This window comes from Heloderma suspectum, chromosome 11 (assembly GCF_057233095.1).
Source record: "Heloderma suspectum isolate Gila_16-S chromosome 11, 16-S_ref, whole genome shotgun sequence".
NCBI lineage: Eukaryota > Metazoa > Chordata > Lepidosauria > Squamata > Helodermatidae > Heloderma > Heloderma suspectum.
Window position 1 is genome coordinate 30,548,381 of NC_139468.1, and position 20,729 is coordinate 30,569,109.

At 49.4% G+C, this 20,729-nt stretch overlaps 2 protein-coding genes and 1 long non-coding RNA gene across 3 annotated transcripts in view; 2 read left to right on the forward strand and 1 right to left on the reverse strand.

Annotated features, from left to right (window-relative positions):
* The window catches only part of AGBL1 (AGBL carboxypeptidase 1), a 732,367-nt gene that overhangs the window by 211,236 nt on the left and 500,402 nt on the right, over positions 1-20,729 (reverse strand).
* LOC146337213 (uncharacterized) lies at positions 3,673-20,192 on the forward strand. The gene is made up of 5 exons (XR_014785256.1): positions 3,673-3,772; positions 11,608-11,775; positions 14,199-14,260; positions 18,029-18,069; positions 19,280-20,192. It is a non-coding gene; the product is annotated as an uncharacterized LOC146337213 (long non-coding RNA).
* Positions 15,810-16,730, forward strand: LOC146337214 (uncharacterized). Its single transcript, XM_084817486.1, has 2 exons — positions 15,810-16,274; positions 16,371-16,730. Exons 1-2 carry the CDS (start codon positions 15,810-15,812, stop codon positions 16,728-16,730), a joined length of 825 nt encoding a protein of 274 aa, XP_084673612.1.

Consider the following 20,729-nt stretch of genomic DNA (forward strand, 5'->3'; position numbering starts at 1 on the left):
CCCATAAGCCTGTAATTATAGTTTATAATCTCATGTGCACACTAGATTCCCTCCCCCTCCTTTTCACTTGGGGCAAAGTCTAGGAAATTACTCATTCCACAGAAAGCACAAAGTAAAGTTAAGAACATAAGAAGAGCTGTGCTGATCAGCCCAAAAGCTGATCTCTTCCAATATTTGTTTTCCCAGACTGGCCAACCTGATGCTTCTGGGAAGCCCACAGCAGGACATGAGCACAATAGCACCCTCCTGTTTGTGTTTCCTAGCAACAGGCATATAGGGGTTGATACTGGTCAGGAGCCCTCACCAGTTGCCCCATTCTTATGTGGACAGCTGCCTGGGTTCTTCTCCTCCCTTAGCTTCAGCAGCCCAGGCGTTATCAAATATACGAAAGCATAAAAGAAGCAGGCAGGAACAGATGTTGATAACAGGAGTAATTATATTACGGTCTGAAGGCACATGAGGCAGCCACCTTGCTGAAGTTAAGCAGGTCTGGGTCTGGTCAGTACTTGGAAGGGATACCATCTGTAGCTACCTTGAGTTTCACCATGGAAGAAAGGTGGGATATAAATGTAATAAACCAATAAATCAATAAAATGGAAACAAAATGAATAATTAACAAACATGTACAATGTTAATGCTCAACAGTTTAACAGTCCTCTTTACTTTTTGGACTCTCTGCCTTAAGTGTCTTGGAACTCTCCCATCCTCCTCCAACTCCCTTAGAATCTTTGCCAGCACCAAACTCAGACTCAGACTCAATCTGAAATTAAAGTCTGTACACAGATTTTCATTCAAAAAGAAAAAGCTTGCAATCTGATATGGACTCAAGTAGGAATGAGCTTGCAGATGGAATTCAAAGAACTTTGGTGAACTTGAGTGTTGCTGATTCCCACATCCCTACCAGCAACCCATGGGAAGGCAAATTCTGGGGCATTGGATTACAGGGAGGCCTATCACTTACATGGGTTACATTCTCTCCCCTTTAAAGTTTGATAATGTTGGCTGGGGATGATGATAGTTGTAGTTCAACACTTCTGGAGGGCACCAAGTTGGGGAGGGTTGATGTATAGGATACTTACCCATGCCATGGCATCGTGGTGCTGTGCATTGCCTTGCTTCTGCTGCACATCACTGGTGACGGGGTGGGGGGAAGGCTAACTCACACTTTCTCAAGTTTGCAATCACATTCACAAAATGCATTCCTTTGGGGAAATGTGCACATTTAAATGTGCACACTTTTCTTTTAAGGATGCATTTTCAGACTTTAATCAAGGGAGTGGAGATGTGCACATTTGGGTGCATACTTTTAAAAAAAAAATCCTGTTAAAAATGCACACATTTCCTGTTCAGAAAAAAAGATACTCATATTCGGGAATGAGAATGAGGTGAAATGAGCATCAAAGTGAAACATAGAGAACCTCAACAAGTTCAGGCTTTGCTTGTTCTCCCATTCTCTATTCTTCCATTCCCTAGGGAAGGCACAGTGGGATGACATCACATGCACCCATTCTCCCATTCCCTAGGGAAGGTATAATGGGATGACATCACAACATGGTTAAGTATTCCTAGGGTTAATGGGGAAAGGAAGATCTTGGCAACAGCACCCCATATCAATCATAAGGTGTAGTTCCACCTTAAGATATCCTGGCTTTCAGGGTCCTCACAACCTCCATTCTAGAGTATAGTTCAGTTGCTGTCTGTTTATTGGTCTCACACATAACATTACTGCTTAGCTGGTCTGCCAATGAATTTCATAATTAGCCCCAACCTCCTTTAAAACTCACTTTCCACTTTCCAGCAATAGATCTCTCCACCAAGTAAACAGGAGCCAATTCTATCAAGCATCCAAGGGAGAAGGGGTTGTTTAAGAGCCTTATCTGAACTCACCAGCTGGGGGAACATGGATAGTATCACAAGCCTGTAAAGCATCCCTTTAACTGCAGCACTAAATTCTCTGCAACTCTCCAACCGCTCTTTGTCATAGAGGTGACTGGAATCCTCTGAACAACAAAATGTCAAAGAGATATATATCCCTGCACTTTATGGGGCCGGATCAGAGAAGCTCAGCAAAACTTGTTTGAACTTTTCCCTGTCACATTTGAAAATCCAAGAGGGTTCGATTTACACCCGGCCTGAATCCAAACTACTGAAATGTGTGTGTGTGTGTGTGTGTGTGTGTATAGTATGCACACATGTGTATATAAATGTTTTGTCAGTGCTGAACAATGATCCCCTTTTCAGTGTTTGTTTATTTGTTTGTTTGTTCTACACTCCTGGTGAAAATATCTGATATTTTCATTGCCCTCACTTGCCTTGCCTGCTGTGTTCTGGAGTAAAAAATGAGAGAGAGAGACAGAGAGAGAGAGAGAGAATGAGAGATTTTAAAAATATGAATGCAGGAGAAGGTGAAATTGACAGATTTGTCCATCCCTAACTTGCATTGGTAGAAAATCCTCCATTGGTGTGACTTTCCATTCTTGTAAGATTTGCACTGCTTTCCTCGCTGAGCAGTTGAGCACTTTCAAAGAGGATAGTTTTAATTCAGCACCTCAACCCTTAAGACACCTATGTTGCTAATTTAACTTTCGAACACATCTTTGCAACCATAAGGTCATCAGATGGGATGCTCCTGGTGGTTCTGAATGGACCTATGGCCCGGTTGGACTCCACTCGGAGTCCTTCAGTATGGTGGCTCCCTTTCTGTGGAACTCTCTGCCTTTGCACGTCAGGCAGGCATCGACATTGTGTTGTTTTTGGTGCCTGCTGAAGACAGTGTTATTTCAAGAAGCCTTCCTTGACTGGGCAGCCATGTTTGATTTTTATTTACTAACCCTAACCCTAACCCTGTGTTTTTGTTTTTAAAAAACTGTTAAGATGGTGTTTTATTATTTTTATATTTTGTTGATCTCTGCTCTAGAATCTGTTTGGATGTGAAGTTGTATATAAATACTGTAAATAAGCAAATAAATAAATATGGTATAAAACCTTTATTTATTTATTTATTTATTTAAAGACAGCTACAATAATCAGGATACTGAACTGATTAAATGCCAGACCACCCAAGCTTGTTCAATACAACTGTTTAAGCCCTGCCTTTATCCCAGTATCTTCTCACCAGCAGTCTGGCGTCTATGGATCTTCTGCCACATCTTCTTTGGCATAATAGTGATGCAATTTCCTTTTGAACATGTTGATCTACCTCAGATCCTTGAAGACATTCTTTGGCAATGGAGGCCTGATCTAATTAGATACCCAAGATACAATGGCCTCATTTCACAGTGAGTTTCACGTCAATAGGATCAGAGTGTAAAGAAAATGCAAAGCCGAAGGAACTGTCGATGAGAGAGGAAGAGAACTGGTTGGCTTGAACGAAGGCCCTTTTTCATTTGATGCTTCCTGTTTGATGTTTTGTTATTCTGCCTTGCTGAGTGTGCTCCTCTTGTATGCCCAGCATTGGAGAACAGTTGCAAAGAGGTAAATAGAGGTCTTTTTTTCCCTTACTTCTATTATCACTCTTTATTAACTCAGCCACTAGAAGCCGTGAACAATAAAATGCCAACAAGGCTGATACAACAACACAAAGCACTGAGTGTTTATGATGTCTGGTGGATTCAGAGTTTCCTCAGTAGACCAGGGGGAGTATCTTTCTCATTGTCCTTCCAAGGACAACGCAGTGAGGGGAGTTCATGGAACACATGCTAACAGAAAGGAATTCCAGCTAAGGGGAGAAGGTGTGCAGGGCTGCCTTTAACGGATGCAAGAGACTTAGCTGGTAAGGCTTTTTGCTATTGCTTTGTTTCCAAGCAAAGGTATAATCTCTGCATGCAAATTTGCATGTGTTGTATAGATTTGTAAAAGGTCTCCTGTTTATCCCATTTACATCCTGATCCTGAGGTAGTTCCCTGGAGTCATAGGCAGGCATCTTTCCCATCATGTCCTACTTGATCTTTTATCTAGGGGAGGTGCTGTGGCTCAGTGGTGGAGCACCTGTTTTGCATGCCGAAGGTCCCAGGTTTGATCCCCAGCATCTCCAGGTAGGGCAGGAGAAACTCCTGCCTAGAGATGGACACCCCCCATCTGAGTTCTCCAGGTGCCCCCCCCAGGCCCTGCCCCTGCTCTTGCACTCCTGGACCCATGCTCAAGGCCCATGCCTGCACACTGAACTGGCTGCACTCGCCCAGGCCCCATCCTCCTGCATCGCAATCACCATGTTGGGGGGAAGGGGAATGGCAATTGCAAATACGCCCACATAAAGCTATTCACAAAACGGTGCCACGAATCACACGATTACAGGCATACGTGGGGATTTATGCCTGTAATCTTGCATATATGGGCGACTCATGGCACTATTTTGTGAATAAGTCTATGTGCGCATTTTTGTGATTTCCATCCTTTATCACAACATGCTGACTGAGGCGCAGGAGGACAGGGCCTGGGTGAGTGTGGGTGGCTCAGTTAGCATGGCGGTGGTTGAACGGGGCCACAGGCTCAGCGGGAATAGTTCAGGGGGGGCACAGGCAGTGTCGGGGTTGGATCTGAGCCCATAGAGTCCCAAAGCAGCTCTGATTCTGAGGAGGAGATACAATCCGTGGGAGAGGAATAGGGATGTACAAATCCCTTACCTGGCTCCGCACAGGGGCATCCGTGGTGGGGGGAGGCGCTCCGTCCCTCCCCCTGGAATCCTTGATGGGGTGGAGGTGCTCCGTCCCTCCCCCCGGAATCCTGCCCGGCCGGCTCCGCTCCGCTCCGCCGCCAAGCCGCAGAGCTGCCGGCCGGCTCCGGCCGCCCACAGCCAGACATCTGGCCGTTGGGCAGCCCTGCAGGGATGCAAATGGTGGCTGTCGTAGCCACCACCATTTTCGTCCCTGTATTGAGCCATGATAGGCTATGTAAATATTTACGTAGCCTATCACAGCAGGGGGAAAAACCCCAGCATACGCAAATGGCAGTAGCCACCGCCATTTGCGTACGCTGGGTAACCCACCCGCCATGAAAGGCTACATACTATCAAGGCCTCTGCAGGGACGCAAATGGCGTCCCTGCATTAGCTCTGATAGGCTATGTAAGTATTTACGTAGCCTACCACGGCTATTGAGAGGAGGAAGTGAATGGCGGCCACAGGACGGCCACCATTCACAAAGCAGCATGGACGGGAGCAGGTAAGTGCTCCATTTCACATGCCTTTTGTGGGGTGGGAGTGGCGGGGACTTGGTCCCGTGCACCTTTCATGGGTTGGGGGGCGGGGGCTTTGTTCCGCGATGGATTTGGGGGGGCCGAATGCACTGGCATTCGGCCTCACCGAGATCCGTTGCGGAATTCTCTGACATCCCTAGAGAGGAACTCTCTCAGATTTCAGAGACGCAGCTGGAGGGGGAGCCCCCCGCCCCCGCTCACATGCCTGAGAGTGACAGTGACCCTTCATGGAAAGGGAGGGACAACTTGAGCTTTTAGACGTGAGGCGCAGGTGCAGGCACAAGCGAGAGGTTGCAGGAGCCGAGCTTAGGTGCTCAGCCCGATTGGCTCAACGTCAACAGCTGCGCCCCGAGGCCCCATGGAAGAGAGGGAGACTTCCCCCTCCTACTCCTTAAGTTCAGAGAGTTGCCGTGCTTTTCCCCAAACGGGGACCAACCGACGTCCTAACTCTTAGAAACCCCTACTAGGCTGTTCCTTTGTATTTCCCTGAGTCTCAGGCAATTAGCATCTGTAAGCTTCATTAGGCTGAATGGAATTAAAGCCTTGGAAAGCAGCCCTTTTGTCTGAGTGTTGATTCTGTCTATTGGAGGATTCAGAAGGCAACAGGGGCATTCTTGACAGGCACTCTGCCTGACTCCTGGACCAAAACGGGTGCTAGCCCCATCCCTACTCCTTCCTGAAACTCTGGGGAGCAGTGGCCAGTCAGTATCAAAAATACTGGGCTAGATGGACTGATGTTCAGACTCAGTATTTATTTATTTTATGTATTTAAAAAAAAACACACACAAATTCTTGGTGGCCTTCCAAGGCAGAAGCCCTCCCAAGGTGTCTCACAGCAATAAAATACATAAAAACACTTAAAGTATTAAAAGTGATAAATGCATAAACACAATAACATTTTGATCAAAGGAATAATAAAGGCCAGCAATAAAACCAACAACAACAGCAATCCTATTAAGAGAAGGCCACGGTAAAATGATACATTTCCAAGGCCTTCTTCAAAGCCTGCAATGATGCAGCAAGGCAGATCTCCAATGGCAACTTGTTCCAAAGGTGCGGGGCCATTGCAGAGAAGGCCCTCTATAAGTTCACTTCCAATGTTCTTAACTGAAGAAGTGAGGGACTTTCTAGGCAGAAAACATGCAGGCCAGATGAAAAGGTTATGCTGCTTAGGCAAGGTACAAGATGGTACCGTCTCCCCATGCCATGTGCAAAAGTGAACTGTACTAACATTAGAATCTTACTTCAACAATGGCAATGAGGCAGCATCTTTAACTGCACCTGAGGGCAGATTAGGGGGTGCAGGGAAAGGGGGTGCAGGGAAAGCCAGGGCTGAATGCCACACACAATTCTGACAGCCAACAAGTCTTGCTGCCCTCTGGCATCTTCCACCTGAGGCAGTCACCTCACTCTGCCTAATGGCAGGGCTGGCCCTGAAAGAAACATATACTCTAACCCTCAGCTAGGGCCCCTAGAACTCTTGCAATAGCGAGGAGAGACATCACTCACTGTACTGACACAGCCTGGACAGCAAGAGAATTCTAATCCCCACCTCTCATTGTTTTCCTTCAACACTGTCACATCAACCATGCTGAATAAGGAAGGTGCCCCTTGAGTTTGGGGACATCCAGTTGTCAGCCTATAAAAGATGCAGCCCACCTCCCAGTGGAGAAAAGATGCAGCCCACCTCCCAGTGGAGAAAAGATGCAGCCCGCCTCCCAGTGGAGAAAAGATGCAGCCCGCCTCCCAGTGGAGAAAAGATGCAGCCCGCCTCCCAGTGGAGAAAAGATGCAGCCCACCGCCCATTGGAGAAAAGATGCAGCCCACCTCCCAGTGGAGAAAAGATGCAGCCCACCTCCCAGTGGAGAAAAGATGCAGCCCACCTCCCAGTGGAGAAAAGATGCAGCCCACCTCCCAGTGGAGAAAAGATGCAGCCCACCGCCCATTGGAGAAAAGATGCAGCCCACCTCCCAGTGGAGAAAAGATGCAGCCCACCTCCCAGTAGAGAAAAGATGCAGCCCACCTCCCAGTGGAGAAAAGATGCAGCCCACCGCCCATTTGGAAGTCAATGGCAAAACTCCTGTTAACTTGAATGGAGCTGGGTTCCATCACTGCATCTGGTTTTTCCCCCACACACCTAATTTTATCAAGTGCCAGCCACAGTGCTGAAATACCCCACCTCCACTGACTTCTCTGAGAGAGAACTTTCTGTTTGCTAAATGCATCTCTTTCAGAAGGAGAATGGAGAATGAATGATTTCTTCTACTTTTTAAATTATTATTTTTTTGGTTTACAAGTTGCTCACCAGCCAAGTATGGTCTTCTGAAATATGTTCTGGGGCCAGGAAAATTTAATTATCTTGCTTTATGAAAAACATAATTCATATTTCTGCATCAGTGCTACAAACGCTGTCCCTCCCTTACTTCCAACGTTTCTAAAATCAATACGCCCATCCTCAAAGTGTTTCCAGCATTTGCCATTTCTTTAGAATGTTGCCAAAATTAGGGATGCTGGAGAAATTCAAGATGGATTAAAATGAGCTCGGATTTCTAAGGATCTGACCTGAGGAATCTGCTGTGGAGCAACCCTTGCAGGCCCTGCAGTCTGTGGACTTTCAGATGATTTTTTTACTTTCCTGAAATTACGCATATAAATCTGTAGAAAAATACGTCAGTTTCTGCTAAGGAAACGTAGAATGGAACAGGGGACAATACACTAAATGTTACGTACTGGGGCAAATTATGTAAATACTTATGTAATTATTTCTGTATTTTTCTGCATGACGAAAAAAAAATATCCGCATCCGTCTGTGGATGGATGATGGAACGAAAGGCACCTGACAATCTGCAAAACACAGACAGAGAGGATTTTACACAGTCCATACATCCCTAGCCAAAATCCACCCTCTTCTAGTGATGGGGCAGGCTTATTTATTTATTTATTTATTTATTTCATTTCTATACCGCCCAATAGCCGAAGCTCTCTGGCATCCATCTCGGTCCAGGAGTCCAGCAGATTGCCCATGCCCATGGCCCTGAGCTGCTCCCACCGAGCACACCCCTGCACTCACTGAGCCACCCTCACTTCCCTGGGCCCCGTCCTCCTCCACCGCAATTGCCATGCTTTGAAATAGCATGGTGATCACAACACTGCTTGCATGGACTTATACACAAAATGGCACTGTGAACCTTGCATATATGGGCAATTTGTGGCACCATTCTCCTATAAGTCTATGTTTTGTTTTGCAATTGCGATGTTGTTGTTTTTTCAAAACATGGTGATCACGGAGGAGAAGGATGGGGCCTGGGTAAAATGTGGGTGACTTGGCAAGCGGGCTTGGGGCTCAAGGGTAGGTCCAGGGGTGCCTGAGCAGGGGCATGAGCTGGGCGGGCCCCCAGAGAACAGGGGGGCACCTTTCCATCCTTATCCATAGCCAAGACTTTTGTCCAACACTGATGCATTACAGAACATAGGGAGTTGAATTGCACTGGGTCAAACCATTAGGTCCATGTTGTCCAGTACTGCCCAGTAGTTCTCCAAGGTAAGAGTGGGAGATAAATACTTTTGTTTTACATTTTGATGCAAACTTACCCAATTTTGCAGTTTTGAAGCAATATATGAACCAAAACTCAGTTACCCTTTGACATTTGCTCTTCTCCTAATTCTGAATTGAGGTTCTCCTATCACGAAATGTGTGCAAATGTGTGTATATTATGGGAAGGTGCACACAAAAAAATGTTATATTCATGAAGGTAACATTCATAAATGCATGATATTACTTACAGAGAATGTGTATATCAGGCAAAATTACATAAAAAAAACCTTTTAAAAAGAATTCTCAAAAGTTCAAGACAAATTAAACGTATAATTGGAAAAATGAGAAAGTGAGATAAACCAACATTGACAGAGTCATCCATCCTTCCTCTGAGGTCTTTGCTAAAGTATATTCTATTTTAAACAACTAACAAACAGAGTTCCTGGGGTTTAAGTCTGGAACCTCCGGTATGCAATGCAAACAAAGCTAGGGTTCCTCCCTGGCATAATAATGACAACATCTTAGACTTTGGGGTTATGCTAGAGGAGTGGTGCAAACCTCCTGGGGGCCAGAACGATCCTCCAGGCTGCCATCAATGGCATCTTCTCAATCTGGGGAGAGGTAACGAGCGGGGTACCGCAGGGCTGAGTCCTGGGCCCAGTGCTCTTCAACATTTTTATTAATGACTTGGAGGAGGAGGTGCAGGGAATGCTGATCAGATTTGCAGATGACACAAAATTGGGCGGGACAGCTGATACCCTGGAAGACAGAAACAGAATTCAAAGTGATCTTGATAGGCTGGAGCGCTGGTCAGAAAACGACAGAATGAAATTTAATAGGGATAAATGCCACGTTCTGCACCTAGGAAAAAGAAACCAAATGCACAGTTACGAGATGGGGGACACTTGGCTCAACAATACTACAGACAAGAAGGATCTTGGAATTGTTGTAGATCACAAGCTTAATATGAGCCAAGAATGTGATGTGGCTGCAAAAAAGGCAAATGTTATTTTGGGCTGCATTAATAGAAGTATAGCTCAACCCTACTATTGTATAATTCTATGATTCTATGATATTCTCCAACTGGTTGCTTATCTCTATTACATAACCTCTACATTTTTTTTCAGAGCCCTATCTCAGGGAAAACTCCATTCTGCCCTCTAATGAAAGCCAGATGCAAGACTGTGCCAGAGTTGTTGGGGGGTTGAGGGTTTTTTTGAGGGGTGGTACCAAATACTGAGGTGAAGGACTCGACCTTGGGGGAGCTGGGGGTGGCGACGGCAGACAGGAAGCTCTGCCGTGGGCTGATCCATGAAGTCCTGAAGAGTCGGAAGCGACTGACCGAATAAACAACAAACAACAACCAAATACTGATTTGATGCTCTTGTTAGGACCGAATAAACAACAAACAGGTCTTGAAACAGGAAGGGGTACACCTGCAAATACTGAGCTCACTGTACTTGATTTCCATTTACCACTGTCCTTTCCTCCTTTTCTTTCTCATGCTAAAATGCAAACTCAACAAAATGCCCTAACCCCTGCGCCAGCTTGTCTAGCTGAAAGAGGGGGGCATTGCGGGCGGGTGGGGTGAGACGACGTAGGGGCCTCTCATTGGTGCACCCCGGTGGCACCACCATGCTAGGAGGGACAGGCTGAGTCACCTTAAACTCAGCCCCCCTCTGAATCTCAGCTCTCTGGCTCAACGCAGCTAGAGAGACTGACCTGGAAGCGACGACTCCTGCCTCCTCAGGAAAGACCTGCTCTGTCGCTCCCAACCGCCTGACACCAACGTGCTGATCAATTTTGCCATCCCTGCGGGCGCGTCTCCTCTCCCTGCCGGCGCTGCTGTGGCCCCGCGGTCGCCGGCGCTCGCAGCAGGGGCGCGCGCGCTCAGGCGCAGCTCCTGCTCAGTCGGCGCTTGCCGCGCCCATGGGGGCACCGGCGCTTATGGCGGCCGTGTGCTCGTTCGGGTGCGGCGCCTGTTCCTGCTGGCACTTCCTGCCCTTCAAGGGCACCATCGCCTGTGGCGTCGGCGCAACCGTCCCCCCCTCACCTCCTTGCTTGCCGGCCTTGCGGCTCCCCTTCACCTCCGCCTGCCGCTGCTCCGGGGTCATGGGTGGTCACGGCACAGGCGTGCACACTCAGGCGCAGCTCCCATTGCCGCGGGCGCTCGCCGCGCCTCTCGGGGCGCTGGTGCTTGCGGCGGCGGCACGCGCACAACTCCCTCTCTGCTCCTTGTCCCTGGGATAGCCTAGTGGGGGGGGGGTGCCTGGCTGGAGAGCCAGAGTCTGTACTTCAGATCCCCAGTTTGGCTTTTGGTTTTTTAACAGCGGCGCTTGCTGCTGTGGGGCAGTGGCGTTTCCAGCTGGCACCCTCATTTCACCCTCGGCCTCGAACCTCTGGCCCACGGGCTTGGTGCTGGAGGCGCTGCCTCCATTGCCCCGGGTACCCAGTGGAATAGCCTTCACAGGAGCCTCCGGCAGCGGTTTCTGACCCCTGCCACTTTCATTTATCTGGTAGTGGTTTGAGCGTTGGACTGGGACCAGTGATCCCGGCCCTTGCTTTATTTTTCAACTGCTGTGCCAAATTAACTCACTTTCTGCTACATCATGCCTCCCAAGAAGGGCCAGGGTGGAAAGGGAAGGGTAGGGCCCCCCTCCCCTCCCCTCCTCTCCCCAAGAGGCCACTCCCAAGGCCCGATTCCGAGTCTGAGGAGTAAGGAGGCCCAGTACAGGCATCAATCCTTACTCACCTGGAAGCTGCTGAGCATTCCTCAGGGATCCCTCCCCCTCTCCCGGCCAGGCCAAATAAAACCATGGTGGTCCAACCCAAACAAACGCGACAGCAGACCCAACGCTCGCTACTACTTTCTATTTCAGCTCGTCTGGACACCATTGAAGCTTCCACCTCCTCTTCGCCGGCTCTTCTCGATAACACACCGCCCCCGGAGGAGCTCACCCCTGCCGCGGCCCCCTCTTCCCCCAGGGCACAAACAACAACATCTGCTTTTCTGGTCGGGAACCAGAGCATGGCCACACTGGGTTCAGGTGAGACCGCCTGGGCACCTCAATTCGCCTGGCCGGGCATGGGGCATGTTAACCCCTGGGGTTGGATGCCTTGGTTTACCTCTCAGGGTTGCCCATTCCCCCCTCTCCCACTGCCTTCAGTCATTCCTGCCCCCTCAGCCGGTACTCCTCAGCCCATCACCTCTGTCTCAACTCTCAGTTCAACCACCCAAGTAGCCAACCCCCCTATTTCAGTAGGGCTTAGCAACTCATCCCCCTTACTGGCAGTTGCGGGAGGCGCCTTCCTTACACCCACGCCGCCACTCCAGTCTCAGCCACTTAACTTTGCTTGTGCCAGCGTCTGGACCCCCAATCTCCCCTGCCACCCCCCTTACCAGCACCACAGATGCCCTTGGCTGATCCATGTGCTAACCTTGGGAGAGGAACCATGCCCACGGGTGCTACTTCTTCCCCTATTGGCTTCCACTTAACTGTCACCACCAGGGAAAAGATTTTGTGGGGTGAATTTATTGATGTCTTCTCCTTGCTCTTTCGGGAGCCCGAGGCCAATGACAAGGATAAGAACCACGACAGGGAACCTGATCGGAGTAAGGGTCGTAAGGTGCCACACACATGGGCAAACTGGCTGCCGGGTTTCTTAACTTACACTGGCATCCTCCAACAGAAATTCCCCGAGAGGGCTTGGGTCCTCACCAAGTATCTCGACATAATATACAGGGCTTACACTGAATAAGAAGGGAGCGTGTGGCTGGCCTACGATGAGGCCTTCCGTCGGAGGGTCACCATCGACCCTTCCATGCGCTGGGATCTGAAGGACCAGGACCTTTGGCTCCAATTTATGACCCCTTCCAGGCCAGGCTTCGGCGACAGAGCCTACAGCAGCCACATCCTCGCCAAGCTGCCGCCTGCAATGGTCTCCAGGCCTTTTGAAGGTCCAGGGTTTCAACACCACTGGCTGTGCTGGGAGTTCAGCTCCAAAGGTTCCTGCTCCAGAAACCCATGCTGCTTCCGTCACGAATGTGCCCTTTGTGGAGGTCAGCACTCCTGTGCCTCTTGCCCAAGGGCCAGAGATTGGAGGGGTCCCCCAAAGGAAGGCCATGGCAGTAGAAAACAGGGCAGTGGGCATTATCTCCCTCCCAAAGGCCCCCAGCCCAGTTAAGATCCTTCCACTCCTTCAACTTTTTAGGGCGTTACCCGAACCTGAGGGACGCGATCTACTTGTAATGCAGCTTCACACTGGGTTTTAGGATCCCCTTCAAGGGTCCCCGTAGGGATGTACGAAAATCACTTACCTTTCAGGGATTATGCTGATGGCGGGGGGGGAGGTGTTCCGTCCCTCCCCCCGGAATCCTCACCATGGGGGGAGGTGCTCCATTCCTCCCCCCCCCCCGGCATCCTGGCCGGCCGGCTGTGCTCCGCAGTGATTCTGCGGAGCCGCCGGCCAGCTCCGCCAGCAGCCGGACATCCGGCCACTGGGTAGCAGAGATGCAAATGGCGGCCATAGCTGCCGCCGTTTGCGTCCCTGCAGTCAGCCGTGATAGGCTACATAAATGTTTACGTAGCCTATCACAGATGATTTTAAAAAAAAAACAACGCGCGTATGCAAATGGCGGCGGCCATGGCTACGCTATTTGCGTTCCCCTTATTTTCGCCGTCTTAGTCTACATAAATGTTTACGTAGACTAAGACGTGCCAAAATAAGGAATGCAAATGATGGCGGCCATGGCCACCGCCATTTGCGTACGCGCGTTTTTTGTTTTTTTTTAAAGTCAGCCGTGATAGGCTATGTAAACATTTACGTAGCCTATTGTCAAGGGCTCCTTGGAGGCCTCTCTCAGTCTAACCCAGTAGCCAAGTCCAGACATAGACAAAGGGATTCCTTTCAAAGCCTTATTCTTCTTTTTACAACTTAACAACTATACTGTTTGCAACTAGATCTGAGCAGCACAGTACCTATGCCCTAAGTTGGAACAGTTGGTCCCTGTTTAAAAGGGAATTACTGGCAGACCCCTGAACTTAAGAAGTAGGGAGAGTCCCTCCCCTTTTCCCTTGGATCCTCTGGGCGCAGCCGTTGTTGCGCGCCAATCGGGCACTACGCAACCTTTCTGCACCCTCCATCTGGCACCGCTCTCTGTGTCTGCGTCACGCATCCACCAAGTCTGCTATCCGCTCTCTGTTACTCCCTGGACTGCTATCTAAGCTAGGAATGTTGGTGGGAGGAATCTCCGTCAGCTGTTGGCCCTGGGAAAGAGGAGCGCGCTCCCCTCCCAGGAGCGACTGCTCTTCCTCAGAATCAGAACTACTCTGGGATTCTATGGGCTCAGTGTCCATCCTGACACCCATCATGGTGTTTTTTTAAAATCTAGCCGTGATAGGCTACGTAAATCTTTATGTAGCCTATCACTTTTTTTGTTTTTTGTTTTTTTTTTACCTGGAAATGGCAGCGGCGGCAGCCAAACTGCCACCGAACCGCCGCCGGAGCCGCCGCCAGAAAGATCCGCCCAAGGTAAGTCCCGTCCTGGGGGGAGTGGGGGGGCGGGCTGTTCCACCACTGATTTCGGTGAGCCGAATGCACTGACATTCAGCCTCCCCGAGATCCATGGCGGAACTTTCGTACATCCCTAGGTCCACGTAGGCCATGTTTGACTGGTAATCACCGGTCTGCCCTTATCATGCAGTGTTTGGTTCAAGATCAAATCAACAAGGAAGTTCTTGCAGGACAAGTCATCGGCCCCTTTTCCACACCCCCAATACCCAATCTACAGATTTCCCCTTTGGGAATTGTCCCCAAGAAATCTCCTGGAGAGTTCAGATTAATCCACGACCTCTCCTTCCCCAAGGGCTGGTCTGTCAATGATGAGATCCCGGATTATCTATGTTCTGTGCGTTACACCTCCTTTGGCAATGGCCATGATACGGGACCTTGGTCGCAGGGCATTGATGGGCAAGGGTGATATCAAATCTGCCTATCAATCCCGCGGACTTTGATTTGTTGGGATTCTGCTTCCAGGACAAATTTTACATCTACCGTGCCCTCCCCATGGGATGCTCCATCTCTTGCGCCATGTTTGAAACATTCAGTACCTTTCTGGAATGGGCCGTAAAGGATAGGACAGGCTGTGGAAATGTGGTTCATTATTTAGATGACTTCCTGTTTACTGGAACCGGGGGCAGCAGTCAATGCTCTGACTTGATCAGTGCATTCGTATCCCTTTCCACAGACTTAGGTGTCCCACTGGCACATGAGGAGACAGAGGGCCCATCTGTTACTTTGACATTCTTAGGGATCGAACTCAATACCCTCACACAGTGTTCTCGCCTCCCTCACGATAAACTGCTGGTCCTGAGGGATAAGCTCCAGACCATCCTGCACCTTCATAAAGTCTTCCTCAGAGGACTCCAAGATGTAGGGGGGCATTTGAACTTTGCTTGTAGGGTGGTGGCCCCCGGCCACACCTTCCTGAGACAGCTCTGCTGGGCAATACGGGGTCTTCAACTCCTGCACCATCGCACCAGAGTCACCTCCGCCATGGGAATGGACCTGCAGGTATGGCTTAAATTCCTGAGGGAATTTAACAGCATTTCTTTCTGGAGGCACGAGTTGCTTCTCCGAGCCGACCTGTAGATTCATTCGGATGCTGCTGGCACCTTCGGTTTCAGTCTAATATGGCAGGAGTGGTGGTGCCTTGGCCAATGGCCAGAAAGCTAGGCTGCCACCAGTATTTGTCAGGACCTTACCTTCCTGGAATTCTTCCCCATTTACGTGGCTCTGCACATTTGGGCGGACCGATGGCCAATTCCGTTGCCCTCTTTTGGTGCGACAACATGGCTGTTGTGCAGGCCATTAATACATTGTCCTCCAGAAACCAGAGGGCCATGGTTTTAGTTAGAGCATTTACCTTCCAATGCCTACACTACAACATCTGGTTCCGCTCCCGCCACGTGCCGGGTCTGGGGAACCCAATTGCTGATGCTTTGTCACGAAACCAGATCGACAGGTTCCGTGTTTTAGCTCCGTGGGCACGTCCGCTACCAGACCCCATGCCAGCTGGATTATGGGATATTGGCATTCTCAAGTCGAACGTGCTATCTTGAACTCTATAGCCCCCAGCACTAGAGCCGCCTATGAGAGAGCAGGTAGGGAGTTTCGTGCCTTCAGGAGCGGACTTCAGTTGCAAGACTCATGGCCCTTACCTGTGGACCACTTGTTACAATTCTGCGTACATCTGCATAACAAAGGGCTATCCGCTAGGACCATTACGGGGAGGCTTGCCACTTTGGCCTTCTGGGCCAAAGTGCGAGGGGTTGAGGACTCCACCTCAGATTTCCGAGTGAGGTGGGCAGTTCAAGGTTGGGCTCGGATGTCACCTGCCCTGCCAGATTCCAGGCATCATCTGTCTCCAGTCATCCTCCTAGGGCTCCGGGGATTGTGGCCTTCCATTTGCTCTTCTCCATACGAAGCCTCCCTCTTTCATGCTGCAGCTTTAACAGCCTTCTTTGGGGCCCTTAGGATTTCGGAACTGGTCTGGGCTTCCAAATCTGACTCAACTGGGAGGGCCTTAAGGTACTCTGATGTGCAGATTCATCCCAACCTGATTCACCTCCGTATTCGACAGTCAAAAACCGATCAGTCTGGCAAGGGAGCATTGGTGGCCCTCAGCCGGGCCCAGGCCGAGGAGTTATGCCCTGTCAGGGCCTTGCAGGTTTTTCTGGGACACCACAGGGCGAGTGAGGGTCCCCTATTCTGCCATAATGACGGTGTGCCACTGACAAAGTTCCAATTTTGGGCAGTGACTAAGTCGGCCTTATCCATACTGGGTTTGGGTCATTATCGTTTTGGGACCCACTCCTTCCGCATTGGGGCAGCCTCTACAGCAGCTGCTGTAGGTTTTTCACCTAAGCACATGAGGGCTGTAGGGAGATGGCGCTCCCGGACCTTCCGGTCCTACATTCATGAGTTGCCCGATACTTCATGACACTTTTCTTCGCCTTCCCCCAATGTTTTGTTCTTTAGATGGGATTCGACCTACGCCAGTACGGGTGCTAATTTGTGGGCACAGTATGGTGTTTTGGGCTGCTCGCAGAGCTTCTACGTCGGCCTTCGGATCCCAGTTGCAGTTTCCCCAACAGGTGGCGATACAGTGGCTTGGCTGGCAGGGTATGCGATGGGATTCGCTCCTTCCCACCCTGGTTCATCAAGGTTTGGTCAGTTTCCCTCCACAGGTCCTGTTGCTCCACCTGGGAGGGAACGACCTGGGCTGCAAGCCTGGAAAAGGCTTGGTCGAGCAGGCGTTGGTCAATTTGCAGATGATCCACTATCGTTGGCCAGGGGTGACCATATTGTGGTCCTTGATGCTCCCGAGAATCACGTGGAGGGCACAGAGTAACGCTGCCATGGAACGGGCCCGGCAGAAGGTTAGCAGAGAACTGGTGCGTGGGCTGTCAGTACATGGCGATGGGTGCATCACCCACCAGGGAATTCTGTGGACAAGGAGGGAGCTTTACAGGTGGGACAGTGTCCACCTGTCGGACGTAGGGAACAACGTATTTTTGTCTGATCTGCAAAGGGGCCTGCGGCAGAACCTGAAAGAGATTAGGGATGGTGTGCATGCAGAGGCACCTTATGGTGACAGGTGATGCCTGAGGCCCCCTGAACGGGTTGCGCGGCTCGGCAGGGGGATAAGGGTTGCCTGGGAGACCAACCCTCCTCACTCACCCAGGTGTTCTGTGGCACCGGGTTGGGGGTGACACCGGAAGGTCTACCTCCCCCAGAAGGGGCACTCTGGAGGGGCGGCGAGATCGACGCCACCCCTCAGCCTGGGTCTGTTTTCGCCCGAGAAGTGCCAGCTAGCCGCTGACATAGTTAGATGCCCATCCTAGTTACCCCTTTGCAGGTATTTCAATAAATGTGGCCCAATTTTCAACCCAAGCTTGTTGTCTGCGTCTTCTTTAACCCATCTCCGCTCGCAATTTCTCGCCCATCCCTAATAGCCAATATTGCATTTTTCAGTGTATTTCAGTCCACGGTTCCATGCAACATTGGAAAAATCCCTATATTTCTAGGCACCCAGGGACCAGTCTTTTCCCAGCAAGCCAGATTAAGTATTATTTGGATTACAAAATACCTATCCTAACAAAAACATAGATGTGCTGGTATTCAGCTGCTGTTGGACATCTTCAAAGACTTTTCTATGGCTTAGTTAAATGGGCTTCTTTATATTTTATCCTCTCAATAAGAAAGCTTAAAACTCATGCCTTTTACTTGATGTTGCAGGTGGGAAGGAAAAGCGGTTCTTGAAGGAAACGGAAAGACAGGTAGGTTTCAAAAGGAGACTAACTAGCTAAGATGGCCTTCCTCAACCGAGTGCCTTCTGGAGATGGTGGACTACAATTCCCATCATATCCAGCTAGCATAACCAATGGTTAGAAGAGCCTTTCTCTAACTTGTTGCCCTCCAGTTATTTTGGATGACAACTCATAAAAACATAAGATCATAAGAGCCATGCTGGAACAAACCAAGGGTCCATCTAATCGAGCATGCTGTGCACACAGAGTGGACATCCAGCTGCCTGTGGGAAATTCACAAGCACCCTCCCACCCACATCCCCCAGTAACTGGTGTACATAGGCATACTGCCTCTGATACTGGAGGTAGCATATAGCCATCAGGACTAGTAGCCATTCATAGCCTTCTCTTTCAGGAGTTCGCCTTAACCTCCATTTAAAGCCATCCAAATTGGTGGCCATCACTACATCTTGTACTCCCAGTATTCCTGACCATCAGCCACACTAGCTGGGGCTGATGGGAGTTGAAGTCCAAAACATCTGAAGGGCACCATATTGACAAAGACCTTATGATTGTCTAAAAAGTAAATAAAATTGCATGTGGGATCCAGCTGATACCCAGCAAGGAACTGCTTACCAGCTCCATTCCGATGTTAGTTGTTGCTTTAACGGCTCAGCTAAAAGTCAAGTAGAACATGTAATAACCAGGAGCATACAAAGATCAGAAATCCTTGAGCTTCGCCTTTATCTGAGGATGTTAGGAAATACTGCCTAAATTACTTTCTGTCCTAATCTATCTTCCTTCGTGTGCATTATTTGAGCAGAGATGGGAAAGCCTCAGATTTCTCTGGGATAAAAAGAGAAGGGATGGAGAACCAATCAGTTACCCTCTTCCTATCTTATAAGTCCTTGGGAACGAGGCATCCAGTTTGAAGAGCTGCTGCCAAGTAATGTTCTGAAGTGAATTCGGAGATCTGTCCCTAGAGATCAGGCAAAACATCCAAAAATTTGGGAAGGAAGCAAGACCAGAGAGATGTATGAGGGTGGGTAGTGATGTTCTGTCACATCCCTAATAGAATTACCACAGAAATTCACCTAAGGTGATAATTAAGATGGAATTGGAGGTTCCCAGTCGGCCAAAATACTTCAGCAATGTTGAGGAAAGCTAAAAGATGTGTATTTTCTTGCTTGGTCATTTATTTATTTACTGCATTTATATCATACTTTTTATTTTATTTTAGGTCCGTCTAATCAAAGCTATGGTTTTCCCAGTAGTAATGTATGGCTGTGAGAGCTGGACTATAAGGAAGGCTGAGCGCCGAAGAATTGATGCTTTCGAACTGTGGTGCTGGAGAAGACTCTTACGAGTCCCCTGGACTGCAAGGAGGTCAAATCAGTCCATCCTGAAGGAAATCAACCCTGAGTGCTCATTGGAAGGACAGATAATGAAGCTGAAGCTCCAATATTTTGGCCACCTCATGCGAAGAGAAAACTCCCTGGAAAAGACCCTGATGCTGGGAAAGACTGAAGGCAAAAGGAGAAGGGGACGGCAGAGGATGAGATGGCTAGATAGCATCACGGATGAAATTAATATGAACTTGAGCACGCTCCGGGAGAGAGCGCAGGACAGGAAGGCCTGGCGTGCTATGGTCCTTGGGGTCACGAAGAGTCGGACACGACTGAACAACTGAACAACAACAACATAGCTATCCCCACCTGTCATATGCTCAGAACAACCTTGTGAGTTAGGTTAGACTGAAAGAGGGCAGGGTGAGGGAGGATAACTGAATGGAAGACACCTATTGAGCCTCATGGTTGAATAGGGATATGAACCTGGGTGTCCCCCATCCTAGTCCAGCTTGTGAACCACTTTGCAATACTGGGTCTCACTACCCATTAGGGATGGACAAATCTGTTAAGTTAGATTGCTTCATTTTGTAATTTTTTCCCAAGTTAAGTTTGTTTCACCTGGCTTCCATGTCAATTTTTGCAAGTCTACAGGAAAATGTGTATGTATTTTCATCTGCATTCCTCAAAATGTATGTATATTCTAAGCATTTCTGTATGCATTTTTCAAATCATGCATATTTGTTTTTTTCAGGTGACAATGCCCCCCACCCCACCCAAATACAGCATTCATGCACACTTCTATACAACATAAGCATTTTTTGTGCACACTTTTCTGAACTATACACATTTTTAGGGGTGTACGAAACCCCGCTTACCTGGCTCCACTGGGTTCCGCTGGGGGGGGAGGTTCTCTGTCCCTCCCCCCGGAATCCTGGCCGGCTGGCTCCACTTGGCGGACAAGCCGTGGAGCTGCCAGCCGGCTCTGGCCGCCCACAGCCGGACATCTGTCCGCTGGGCAGCCCTGCAGGGATGCAAATGGCGGCTGTCGTAGCCGCCATAATTTGCATCCCTTTCTTTTGCCGTGATAGGCTACGTAAAAATTTACGTAGCCTATCACGGCGGGGGGGGAACCCGAGCATACGCAAATGGTGGTAGCCGCTGCCATTTGTGTACGCTCAGGTTTCCCCCCCCTGCCGTGATAGGCTACGTAAATACTTATGTAGCCTATCACGGCAGGTGGAAAACAACCCCAGTGTACGCAAATGGCGGCAGCTACCACCATTTGCATACGCTCGGGTTTCCCCCCCCCTCCGTGATAGGCTACATAAATACTTACGTAGC

Coding starts and splice junctions, on each gene's coding strand:
- LOC146337214 (XM_084817486.1), top strand. CDS start 15,810: ATGGGATATTGGCATTCTCAAGTCGAACGTGCTATCTTGAACTCTATA. Junction 16,275..16,370: donor GGGCCCTTAGGATTTCGGAA/CTGGTCTGGGCT, acceptor CGTATTCGACAG/TCAAAAACCGATCAGTCTGG.